We start from the raw sequence: 12,556 nt of genomic DNA, 5'->3' as shown, positions 1-12,556 counted from the left end.
TATTAAATATTAAATATATATATATATTAAATGCCATTCCTGGGGGCTCCCTTTTTATAGCTTGAAGATATCCCCCAAACAAGTACCAAAAGTGAAAATCTGGATTCAGCCCTTTGAAAAGCTATTTGAAAAAGCTTGCATTTCCCTCCAAAAATGGGCAGTTTCAAAATAAACTCCTGACTTCCCCCTTGTATGGAGGCAAACGCAAAGCACATTTAGGACGTGAACTGCTGGATCTGGGCTCTGGTGGTAGAAGATGGTTGGTTTCTGGAATTCATTATCTCCAAGAAGGGGTGGACGGGCAGGTAGTGACCCGGCCCTCTGGGCATCTCCTAAGTAAGCTGGGCTGTGACTATCTTTAGTCACCACTGTACCGCCATGGACGGAGAAGGACCCTGACCTTCTGGGGACTCCTCTCCCCTCTCTTTCTCCGCTTCTTCTGAGAGGAACTGATCAAGAATGCAGAACTTCTTTTTGTGTCCACGACTCTCCCAAGGGCTCATCCAACAGGCAGGCCCCCACTCACACCGCTTCTTTCTGAGCCTTCTGTCTGCTCCTTTCCATTTGTTGGCCAGACTGGGGGGATTGGTGCCCACTGTATGTTCATATCATGCTTAATCATTCAGTAAGCTTGGGGAGCATGTAGTGCATTTTATTCTATCACCTCAACCTGACCCCAGACCTGGAAGACCTGATTTGTCTTCCTTACGCACTGAGTTTCCGGATTCTGCTGACCCTGGGCTGAGTGAATCCTGTACAGCCCCTCTGCCACCAGTGCCCAGCGAGATCTCACTGCTAACTGGCAGCTCACCACCCACAGGGTCACTCTTCTTATCTCCACATGGCACTAATTGTTAGACATTCTGTTTTTGGTTTTGACTGTTCTGTTTGGTTTGACTGTTCAAGGTCTGACTGTTCTGGAACTCACTTTGTAGCCCTGGCTGGTCTCGAACTCACAGCGATCCTCCTGCTTCAGCCTCTTGAGTGCTGGGATTACAGGTATGCGCCACCACGCCTGGCCTAGACATTCTTTTTCTTTATATTGAGTCAAAAATCATGTTCACTGAAACTTTTATCCATTGTTTTTTCTCTTGGCCCATTTATAGCAAACTTACAAGCCTTCCTAAGGCATGCACTGGTTCCTTTCGTCTTCTCTCAAGTCCTGCTGACACCCATCTGTAGGGTGATTCCCAGACAGAACCTGGGACATGCCCTTAAGTGCCTCGGATATTTGGATATGGTCTTTGAATATATGAAATTCCCTGTCAGAACTTCCAATCTTCACCACCTATATAAAGATCGTTTTGAACCCTTTAGTTAGAGATGGCTGATTTTGTCTTCCATGGCAGAATGATGGGGGTGACACAGCAACCTATCCTGATCATCAAAACCTGCATGTGTGAGATCGTTACTGACATCCCCAGAGCGATGCGTAATGTCTCGAAATAATGCTGTCAACAGAGTTGGCTGTGATGATTCTTTCAACTGTGGCAAGAGCTGGGAGTTGTTGGCACAGGTGGTGCATTGTGAAAGCCAGTTGGTAGAGGTTAAAATTTTAGGGAAGGCACGGTGGTAGGTTAGGACCAATATTTAAGGTCTGACTTGTGAGCACCGTGCTCCATTTCTCTATAAAGATCCTCACAAAGAATGAGCAGCTTTTTTTTTCTTAGTTGCCACCAATTACCACTTCTAAGTTAATGAGATTTGTATTTTCGTTTTCTCAATCATCAAAATACTTGAGGTTCCAGGAAAGGGGTAGGAATGAGCTGCCCAATACAGAACATGACCAGGGTGTCATTTTATCAGATCCATGAAAGGACCAGAAAACACCACCACATCCAGTGGCCATCGGAAGACACAGCCCTGAGGAAGAGCAGGAAAAGGTACGGGCTAAGGAGAGAAACAGAACAACCTATGCACATTCCCTTGGTCATCTGTACTGGATTGTCCCTTAGATTTTCCAGGTCCAAATTGCCCTCAACTCCCTTTTCCTTTTCATTTAACAAGGAATCCCCCCCGCCCCATACACACATACACAGAACTGCTCCAGTGGGGGAACCCTCTTAAAAATCCTCCCCTCCGCAGTGCCCTACAATGACTGCTCCCCTCCAAGTCACAAGAATGAGCATCAGGATTTGAGGGGCATAGTTTTACCAAGCAATCTAAGGACCCTTCCAAACTGGCCTGGGAGTTCCTTTACCTGCTTCATTTGAAGAAGCTAGTGAAGGCATCCGAGGGACGCTGGGATGCACATTTCCTGGTTCTTGTCACCTTAGTTCCACTGCTGTGTCACTTGTCTACATTTTCTCACTCCTTGGGGATTCAGGATGACACAGGGCATGGTGGGTTGGGCTGGGCTGGGGCCTGAGTGGCTCTGGCTGTGGAACACCAGGTCTTCAGGCTCCCTCGGCCCTGAGTCCTGGAGGCTCCTCTCTCCCCTCGTTTTACCTCTCCTCTGCCTCTTCCCTCTCACCCCTCCCTTGATCCACTCCAGTCTAGAGTTTCTGTCCCCCCAACAGTTACCCCAGCACCTTGTATACTAGCAATTTGATTCCAACACTTTTCAGTTAAGGCCTTTAAGTTTCCACTCTTCACCCTTCAGTCTATGGCCCTGGCTCAGGGCACAGGTGGCTTCTATTCCACTCACCATTGCACATAGCAGACATGTGACAGGCATCTGTTACCTGAGCCAGTGCACCCCAGGGCCCCCCCTCCCTGTCACGAGCATCCCAGGATGCTCTCTGCTCCATCTCAGGCTTGGATCCCACCAGGCAGACTGGAGTTCAGGAGCCCAGGCCACATAATTTCTCCGTGGCTGTGTCACAAATTATTCGTGAGGGGACGTGTGCCTCCTTCGATACAACTGCTTTATAATATTCGCTCTTATCTGCTGATGGAGGCGTAGTTTCCTTTTCGTGCTTTGCTTTACTTTCCTAGGCACAATTTCCACCCATCCTTGCACTTACACTGTCTTTAAATTCAGATCTACAACAAATGTGTGTGTGTGTGTGTGTGTGTGTGTGTGTGTGTGTGTGTGTGTGTGTAGTGGTCATTAAAAAAATTTTCCAAGGAGGACTATGGGAAATGAGGTTGGAGGGCCCTTGTTTTGGGAATTTCTAAGAACTCGGTAATTTTCCTTTCTACCTTTATCTTCCCACTTAGCCATCTCTTCAGAGATGTGCAGATGTAGTAGTGGACAGACTGTTAGCAATCCTCTCTTGTTGCAATAAGGACCAGCAATCAGTCCCTGCTTCTGAACCCAGTGCTGATGGGGGAGACCACTCACAGCAGGCCGAGGATTCTGTGTTTTTCTCCTTGCAGCAGCATTTGAAGACCTTCTTCACCACCATGTAGAAGTAAGCGAAGACCACGAAGGGGAAGGGAATGTTGAGGCGGCTGCAATACTCCTGCACCAGAAAGTACCTCTGGAACTTCCAGACCTGGTCGTTGTTCTCCTGGACGGTGCCCACCGTGTAGCTGGCAGGAGAAGGGAGAAGCCGAGGCTTAGAGATCTGCACACCACCACCAGTTGCGCTGCTGTCAAGCTTTCCCAGTACCAGCTCAAATCCAGAGAGAAGCCCACACCCCACACCCACACCAGAGCCAGAACAATCCTGCACCCACCCGGATGTCCGCCTGCAAGTCACGCTGGCCCCAAAGAGTCCTCAGCCCTGTTCTGTTTGGTTGTGTTTCTAATCACGGAAAATGTTCAGTGAACTCGAAATTGCTTTTATTGCAAAATCTTTGTGTGTTACCGTGTGAGTTATAAAGAGGCCCAGAATATGCGCTCTCTTGGGATAATGTGCTCCCTGGTAAACGTTTGACTGTAAACAGTGAGGAAAAACAGTTTGTTAGTATTTATCAGTAGCCTTAAAAATATTCATCCCTTTGTCCCAGTGACTTCATTTTGGGGAATTTAGCCTAGGAGTAGGGAAATACTGGGAAAAAGAAGACTGTAAGTGGATAGCACACATGGCTGCTGGCCACACCTCTGTAGGGGACAGCAGCCTGCATCCCTACCCCAAAAGAAGAGGCCAGCCTGAAGGTTCAACACTAAGAAAACATATCAGAGGCTGGGCTTCGTCAATATGATTCCACCATGTAGTCATTAAAATTATGCTTAAAAGCAATGATTGTGGGAGAGGGGTGGGGGAAAAGGGACCCTTCTACGCCTCTGGTGGGAATGCAACCGAGTACAGCTGCTATGGAAATCAGTAGGCAGATTCCTCAAAAACGGAAGATGAGAAATGCCATTCGACTCAGCTATACCTCTCCTGAGTGTATTCCTGAAACAACTGAGGATGTTATACTGTAGTGATACATGTATACCCATGTTTATCACAACACAATCCACAACAGTTACACTCTGGTAACATCAGCAGTTCATGGATAAAGAAAATGTGATATATATCCACAATGGAATACTATTCAGCCATAAAGAAGAATGAGATCATGTCATGAGCCGGAAAGTGGATAAACTTGAGACCGCTGTGCTAGGCAAAGCAAGTCAGACACAGAAAGTTAAATATTGCATGGTCTCTTACATGACAAACTTACAACAGAAATAAATAAATCAACAAATAGAGAAATGACAGGAAGCTACAAGATAAACTCTTAGAAATGGGTTAGGGGATTAGGAGGAAGGAGGGGGGTCAGGGACAGGAGGATCAAGATAAGTTTTATGCAGGTACCCTTTTCCCGGAAACTAACATCATTATTCTGCATTACAAACATACACTAGTAAGAAACGCGTTTGTGAATACTTTTATACTTTGGGAAAATACTTTATATGTATTTGTGCTCACATCGTAACTCAGAGCTCAGACCAGTAACTAATGGGGGTGGTTTCTAGCATCACATCTCGGATATTCTTTCATTTCTTTTCCTTATATTTGCCAAGCATCACACAAAGATTATGAATTACTTAGGTCACTAGAAGAATATCTCTTCTGTTCTCTCCCCAAACCAATTATGGCTATAATTTCCCAGTTTCAGTTTTAAACAAAACTACAAAATAGATAACTCTGTGTATCGGATACTATTCTAAACAGTCCAACTATATTAATTGATTTGCTCATTAAATAACTCTGTAAGTCCTGTAATTATCTCTGACTAACAGATCAAGAAGTTCAGGGGCAGCCACGGTAACTAAATGCCCTGAGTCCCCCAACTGGGGAAGCCCTAGGCCAACATTCGAGCCCCACAATTCACTTCAATGTCTACGTCAGCTGTGTTCTGGTTCAAAGGGTTTGACTGACTCCGCATTTTTTTATAACCAAGCATTCCCCCACCCATAGCCCGTGCTCTTAAGTAGGGTGGGGCCCCTGAAGGGAAGGACGTGCGCTGTGCATGGCTGCTCCTCACGCCAGTCTTACATGTCGGCCTTTTTAGCTGAGAAGAACGGATAACAGTGCCGCACATTGAATCCAACAGAGAGCCTGGCGTCTCTTCCAAATGTAGGTCTGGTTGCTCGGGGTTAGTAGCAGGCTTCACTGTCCCGTGGTCCAGTCCCCAGCTGGCGCCGGTGGCTACAGAGATGGACCGTCGGGTGGGCACACCCCAGATTCCTGACTCTCAGGGCAAGGACTTGGCAGACCTCACACTTTGCTGCCTTGGGCCAGAGCAGCTAGCACCGTCCCAGCCACCATCCCTAGAAGCATGTTCGGGTTGGAGGCCGCTTCTGTCCCAAGTGGGCCGTAGTCACTGGCCCTGACTCGGCTCCCCACACAGAACTACAGCATCCACTCAATTGCAGCCAATGTTGTCTTCAGAGGTTTTATCCAAAGGAAATTCTCAGTCCTTAAGGTGGAGGGGAATAGCAGGGGAAGGCGCCTGCCCCTCCTTGAGAGCTCAGAGTAGAGCAAAGGCCAGAAGGGGCCCAGGTAGGGAGAGGACGTACCTGGGCTTCCCTGGAACATCTTCCATCTCCTAGGCATCTAGAGCAGCGACTGGCAAAGTGCGGGCAGGGCCCAAATCCAATCTCTCACTCTTCTTGCAAAGCTCTGGAGCTAACCATGGCTTAGGAAACCAGAGAGGTCCAGACGGGTGCAAGGCCACTGTGCGTTGCCTCTTTCGACTCATCCAGCCAACGCCAAGAGCCTGGCTGCCCCTCACAGAGCGGCTCTGCGCCTCTCCGGTGACGCACTCTCCACCGAGGCCAGGGCCTGGGAAATGTGCCTCTGCACCCGTGTCCTTCTCCATTTTCCAGAGCTCGGCCTCACACGTCATTGCTTCATCTGCTCCTCGGGACAACCCGGGGCCCCCAAGGACCACCCTGTTGGAAGAGCAGCGACCTCTGCACCACCGCAGGGGCAAAGATGGATCCCAGGAGCAACATTCTTTTCACAAATAAGTGGTAAAATCCTGTATCCACATCACACAGGACACTGCCGAGCTCCTGAGTACCAGGTATCACCAGCTAGAACCGCTGTGCTCCCCAGGTGGGGTCCGAAACACTTTGCCCATCATTCTTGCCCCCCTGTGAAGCATTTTAGTTTTCAGCAATTTCTGTTAAATAAAAGGACTGCAGTATGTCTTCATCCACCTTATTCACCAGATCTGGCACCAGGCGACTTCTGGCTCTTCCCCAGAGTAAAATGACCACACAAGGTCAACATGCTGAATCCGTTCAGAATATCAAGGCAGCCACAACAGTGCAACTAAAGACACTCAGGAAAGAGGACTCCAGAGCTGCTTCAGACAGTGTCGAGAACGATGGGAGGAGTGTGTTCAAAGCGAGAGGCAGGATTTTGAGGGGTTTCGTGGCTATGTGTCTTTGACTGTGAAGTCTCACTACCAATCACAGGCCATCGGCACCTTCCCACCGCAGAGAAGTCTGTGGTTCTCCCTTCAGTGCTACATCTCCACTGGAATCTTGTCCCCCAGAGTCCTGTTCCTTGCAACTCCTCAGCTGGCTGGAGAGGGACAGTGACAGCTGAAGTCACCTCCTGGAGACCCCCAAGCAGGAGAGAAGGAGGAAGAGGAAGTCCTGAAGGAGGCACCAAATCTCAGAAACTCACAGAGACTGAGCCAGACACGGTGGCCCCTGCCTGTGATCCCGGGTCTCTGGGAGTGAGGTAGGAGGATCCCCAGTTCAAGTCCTGCCTTGGCAACTAGGCAAGACCATGTCTCAAAATAAAGAATAAAATTTAAAAAGCTGAGGAGATAGCTTACTGCAAAATCCCTAGGTTCAATCCTCAGGGAAAGAAAAGAAGAAAGACGGGGGAGGAGGGGGGGAGGGAGAAAGAGAGGGAAAGAGAGGGAGGAAGGAGGGAGAGAGAAAAGAAAAGGAGAAAAGGGGGAGGGGAGGAAGGAAAAGAAGGAGAAGGGAAGAGCGAGAGAGAGGAAGAGAAGAGAAGAGAAGGGAAAAAGAAATTCACTGAGACTGGAAATGTCACTAACAGATAACAGACACTTAGAATTCAGATAATCTTGGCATAAATGAAATCCAGAAATGCATAGAATAATATGCTATTACCATGGATTAGAAGAATAACTAATATTAAGAATATTTATATAATTCATCATTTGTATAATGCATCATAATTCTAGATCACAAGGAAAATGTGATTTCAATAGTTAGTAGGAAGTCTTCTGGCCACATTCAACATGCGTTTCTGATTAGGAACGAGAAAGTGCAAAGAAGAAAAGAGCTTAAGAAACAAGGAATAGGAGGAAACTTCCATGATGAGATAAAAAGAAAAGAAAAGAAGAGAAACAAGTCAGGAAGGAGTTTTGTTCCAAAATACATAAGCAAAACTTTAATAACCTTTGTACATATAAAAATAGTCATTAAAAATAGAAGAAATGTTTCACTCGCAATCATAAATGGTTGGAAATAAAGTAACAAAATATCCCCAGACTTATATGAAAAGAAACATAAAATTTTACTGGGAACCATGCATAGTGGAACAAATGAAATTCAGACCACTTTTTCTACATAGTAAGAGACCAACTTCTAAATAATTCTATAAAGTTAGCATCATGACAAAATTCACAGGGCTTTTTTTTTTTTTTTTTCCTGGAAGGAGAAAGAAGATTCACAAGCTGAGCTTCATTCCTCTCCATACAAATAAATACACAAGAAAAGCCAGGACAGTTTTGAATAAAGATAATGAGGGAAACTTGTATAACAGATGTTGAAGGGATAAAAAAAAATTCAGTAATGAAAGCCGTTTGGTAAGAAAAACCAAAATAGAAAGTCTGAACAAACCAGAATGAAACGTCTGCAAGAAAATTCACAAAGAAAAAGTCGATGCTGAACTTTAAAGTAAACGGAAATCCAGGACAGCCGTCAGGTACGTTCTCCCGGTGTACGCCTTGTGACGGCTTCCCAATGACCTCATACACTGTGCCATAGTCACTCCTTCCGGGATGTACCAGAAGTGTCTGCCAATATGGCCTCACGATGGGATGACCGAGACTTCTGTGCCCTCCCTGCCCATGCGTGTGTGAACACGCTTGCCACATCCAAGCTCCCTCTCATGCTGGGACATCAACACGTCTCCAGTGAACCAGGAGACAGGGGTCCAAGTTTCCTAACACGAAGAAAGGATAAACCACCCAAGGGATGGGATGCAAAAGCTCATTACCCTTACATGTTGACTACATGTCCTGGGGTATCGCACTGCACCCCGTAAACATGCACAAACCTGACAGGCCAGCAGTTTTTAAAGAGTAAGACATTCTTTTTTTAAACTTGAGAGGCAATAGAATGGCAGTCTATGAAGATGATAGCAATATGCTCTTTTCACTATTTAAAAAAAAAAGTGCCCTTCCGAGAGGGGTGGGAAAGACTGAGTGGTTTCAAAATAAGCTGGGTAAGGAGTCATTGAAAAAGCAAAAAGAAATCAATATAACCATGAAGATATGACAGGGACAGCAGCCACAAGGCCAACAGCAGCCAACAGGGATGGATAAGCACCCAGGATGGTTCGCTGAGTGTGAATGAGAACTCAGTTCAGCGTACAGTGACACCATCAGAGGGACGCAGCTGAGGTGGTTCCTATGCTGTGTGGAGGCCCAGGAATGTCCCCGCACGGCCACGTCCCCAGCCCCTGCCTGCCTTCCACGCCCTCCCAACCAACTGGTCCGCTCAGCTCCCGCTCCTCCACCGGAGCTCCGGACACCAGGGCTGGGGACCTCCAGGCACAGACACAGGGCTTGGGGCCAGGTCGCCTCTCCTTGGCAGCTGCTGCTGATCCCAGCTCTGCTTCCAGGAGCTGTCACGAGGACAAACTCTGTCCTCAGTAACTAGCTGTGCGCTGACTCTATGCTATTCTAGTAATATGTTCACGAGTCATCTGTGCCGTCCACTGTCTCTGACTCCTCATTTGTAAAAGCACAGCACGGCTGCAGCCACACAAACATAATTAACAATTAAATGAGTCAGCACACACAAAGCACTTGGCCCCGTGCCCAGCATGAAATGTTTCAATAAATATTAGCTCTTGTCATTACAGTAGACTGCTCGTTCCTTTTTATGCTTTTCACCCTGTTTCTGTAGCCTCTAAGTAGCACCAAACCTTTGTAATGGGTATTTTCCTCTTTCTACTTTTCTATAAATATGGTATTCGCAAGGCTTAAAAATGCTTCTTCTTAGAAACTGCTTTGATGACATGGTAGGTGACTCTTTGTCAGAACTACACAGGTGAATTTGTCTTTAGGATCCAGAACCCTCAGCATCAGATCTCCCGGTGAGGCATGCCGAGGAATGGGTGTCCCCAAGCTGTGAGCCACAAGCCCAGAATGGGGCGACAGTGGGGTGAGACATAGTGGTCCAGAACCTCAACAGCAGATGCCAGGATCAGAGATGCTGATGTCCAGACCTCCATCTCCATAACTCCCATCCCTCCCGACTTCAGATCCTGTCATTTCATGATCACAGTGCAGATCGTAGATGACAAAAGCGATGTGATCCTCCTGAACAGCTCCCTCTGAGATTTCCTGCGTTAGTGCAACTCCAGGGCCACGGCACTGGGAGCTGCCGGTCCTCTAGTCTCATTTCTGTGGATGTACTGAGTGGTTGGGTTTTCATCAGCACTGCCCAGCGTTAAGGCTGAAGGGATATGTTGCCATTATAAAACAAGAAGACCTCCTGGATATCCAAATCATCTGTTTTATGGATTCTTTATACCAGTGTGAGATACTTTGTTAATAATTAAAACGTTTTATGCAAAAAAAGCATAATTAGGAAATGAGTTGAGAGATTAGTAGTTGAAAAATATATTCTTTTCAGATCATGATACACAGTGTAATTACCAGTTAGTCTAAGTATTTTTGTTATGAAAAAATATTTTTGCTTTTATAGTTTATTAATATCTACTTGTATTACATTAAAATTAAAAAAATTTTAAAAAACAAAATAAATGAATGAAACAACAACAAAAAAAATAAAAGAACTCAAACCAGCCCATCTCCTACTCCCTCTTTACACCCACATGAGACTCATGGATGTAGGACCTTTGTGCTCCAGGCACCCGGCACAGACCAGGTGCTGTGCTGTGTGTGATTTCTCTCTTGCTGTTCTGTGTTCACTTCTGAGTTAAAACGTCCTGGGAAGCTGACTAATGAAGGGGCCACAGAGAAGGACCCTGTCCTCTTTCTCCACCAGCTGAGCCCACAGAGCTGGGTTCTGAGGTTACACCCCAGCCTCCAGCCTCAGAATTCACCGTCCAGAAGGAGGAAAGGCTGCTACAGTAGAAGAGGGCACTGCTCTGGGGGCCCAAAGGGCCTCTCTGCAAAGTGAAGTGGGCTTTGGGGATGTGGAGAGGGAGGAGGGGAGGGAGCTGGCCATGGGGAAGGAGGACCAGCACGCGTGACAGCATCGGGGTGACATAGCACCATGTCTAGGGAAGCAAGCACAGGGCGACAAGCAGCAAGACCATCTTGGGGGTGTATTTAGGAGCCAGGTGACTATATGGAAAGGTGAGGATGTGAAATTCACCTGCTTCCTACAAGGGAAGAGGAAATCCCCCCTGGCTTTTAAACAGAGAAGTGATGTTTCAAATGCATCGCTGTGACCAGAGGAGAGAGTGCACTGGAGGGGGCGGCCCCTGGACAGCATATGGCATCCCCAGAGGTACAAGTCCCCACCTGGTCCTACCCAAAGGGGAGCCACGGGACAGCACAGCAAGTACCCTTCACCGTCGTTTTCATCTGCAGTGTTGGGGCTGTAGGTGACAATGGTCTTTTCCTCGTTCTCTTTTCTTAATTGCAAAGATAATATGGAATCATTGTAACAATGGCAATACATACTTGACTCTCTAAGTTATTGCCTTTTGCTCTTAGGAAAGAAGATTATATTATACAATTGGCTTATAGTTTGTTTTTATGTAAAAATATATCATCCTTCCCACGAACACAGGCCTAACTTTGTCTTTTTGGAATCTATGTAACATCCTACCGCACAGATACAGCACACTTTCTCAGCCATTAGGATACAGGCACCAGCCGGCCGGTAAACACCTTGGTTCATAAATCTGTGCGATAGATTCTCAGAAGCGACACAAGGGGCTCACAGGATGATGTGTTTTTCTTTTTAACAGCTATTCTCAAGTCACTTTCCAGAGTCAGCAGCAGCTCATGCCCTGTGAGTAACCCCACATCCTGGACTGACTCCAGCACTGAGACTCTGCTAAATGTCATCTGCTGACCCCAAAACCAGCATCTTGGTACTTTCCTCTGGACTCCCCTGGGTACAAGGCTGAGTTCCTTTCCTCTACTTACCCAACCCTTGACTTTTCCTTCTCTGAATATTTTAATTTCCTTTGATATATTCTCTCTCTCTCTCTTTTTTCCCCCCAAGGCAGAGTCTCGCTAAATTACAAAACTGCCCAGGCCGAACTTGAACTTGTGATCCCTCCTGCCTCAGCCTCCCAGAGTCCTGGGATTATAGGTATGCAACCCCATCCAGCTTTGACTACTTCATTTTCAGTATCTTTTCCCTTTAAAAATGGTTTTCTGAAGCCAGATATGTTTACCTTGTCATCCATTGCTTCTGAGTTTCTGGTTTTGACAAACAAGTCCTCTTCCACATCAGGCTGCCCTAAATAATTTCTTACATTTACATATATTTTGTAAGTGATCTGTGCCAGAATTTGTATTTTTAAAATAACTATCTTCCCTAAAGGGACGGTATAAAACAAGATCTCCCATGGAAAATACCATGCAGAATTCCTCGGAAACGCCTAGGAAAAAGCAAGTGGAAATGACCAAGAAATCATTTTCTAAGTCCACTAAGGAGAACTCTGGAGCCCAACAAAAATAGTTAAAATCATCACATTTTCTCCGTCAACCTCACCAGCCGAGCCCCTAAAGAACTGTTCTCTGCTCTGCTCTTTGGGTTCTCACTACAATAAAATGCTTAAAACAGCCACTAACTAAACCCCTTAAACACGGACTCCAGACGCAGAGTCTGGGAAACGCAAGCCCCCAGGGACTGGCTGCTGCAGTCTCCCCAGGGTGCCACAGGGGCTGCGCTTGGGGCCACAGCCGGACTGGACTCGCGGAGGGCGGCAGAGGCCCTCGCCACCGTCTGAGGACCCCTCGCGGCCCC

The 12,556-nt window shown here is 46.8% G+C and overlaps 1 protein-coding gene across 2 annotated transcripts in view; it reads right to left on the bottom strand.

The window, feature by feature from the left end:
- Trpm8 (transient receptor potential cation channel subfamily M member 8) overlaps nucleotides 1-12,556 on the bottom strand; it is an 85,657-nt gene that overhangs the window by 16,344 nt on the left and 56,757 nt on the right. For both annotated transcript variants that reach the window (XM_033764712.1, XM_033764714.1), the window contains one exon: nucleotides 3,287-3,477. In XM_033764712.1, coding sequence (XP_033620603.1) covers nucleotides 3,287-3,477 — 191 coding nt within the window. The remainder of the gene's footprint in view (nucleotides 1-3,286; nucleotides 3,478-12,556) is intronic.

Source organism: Fukomys damarensis, unplaced genomic scaffold (assembly GCF_012274545.1).
Source record: "Fukomys damarensis isolate Sample0158 unplaced genomic scaffold, DMR_v1.0_HiC HiC_scaffold_16, whole genome shotgun sequence".
NCBI lineage: Eukaryota > Metazoa > Chordata > Mammalia > Rodentia > Bathyergidae > Fukomys > Fukomys damarensis.
Note: the sequence above shows the minus strand (reverse complement) of the source record. Positions and strands in the feature narration are given on the sequence as shown.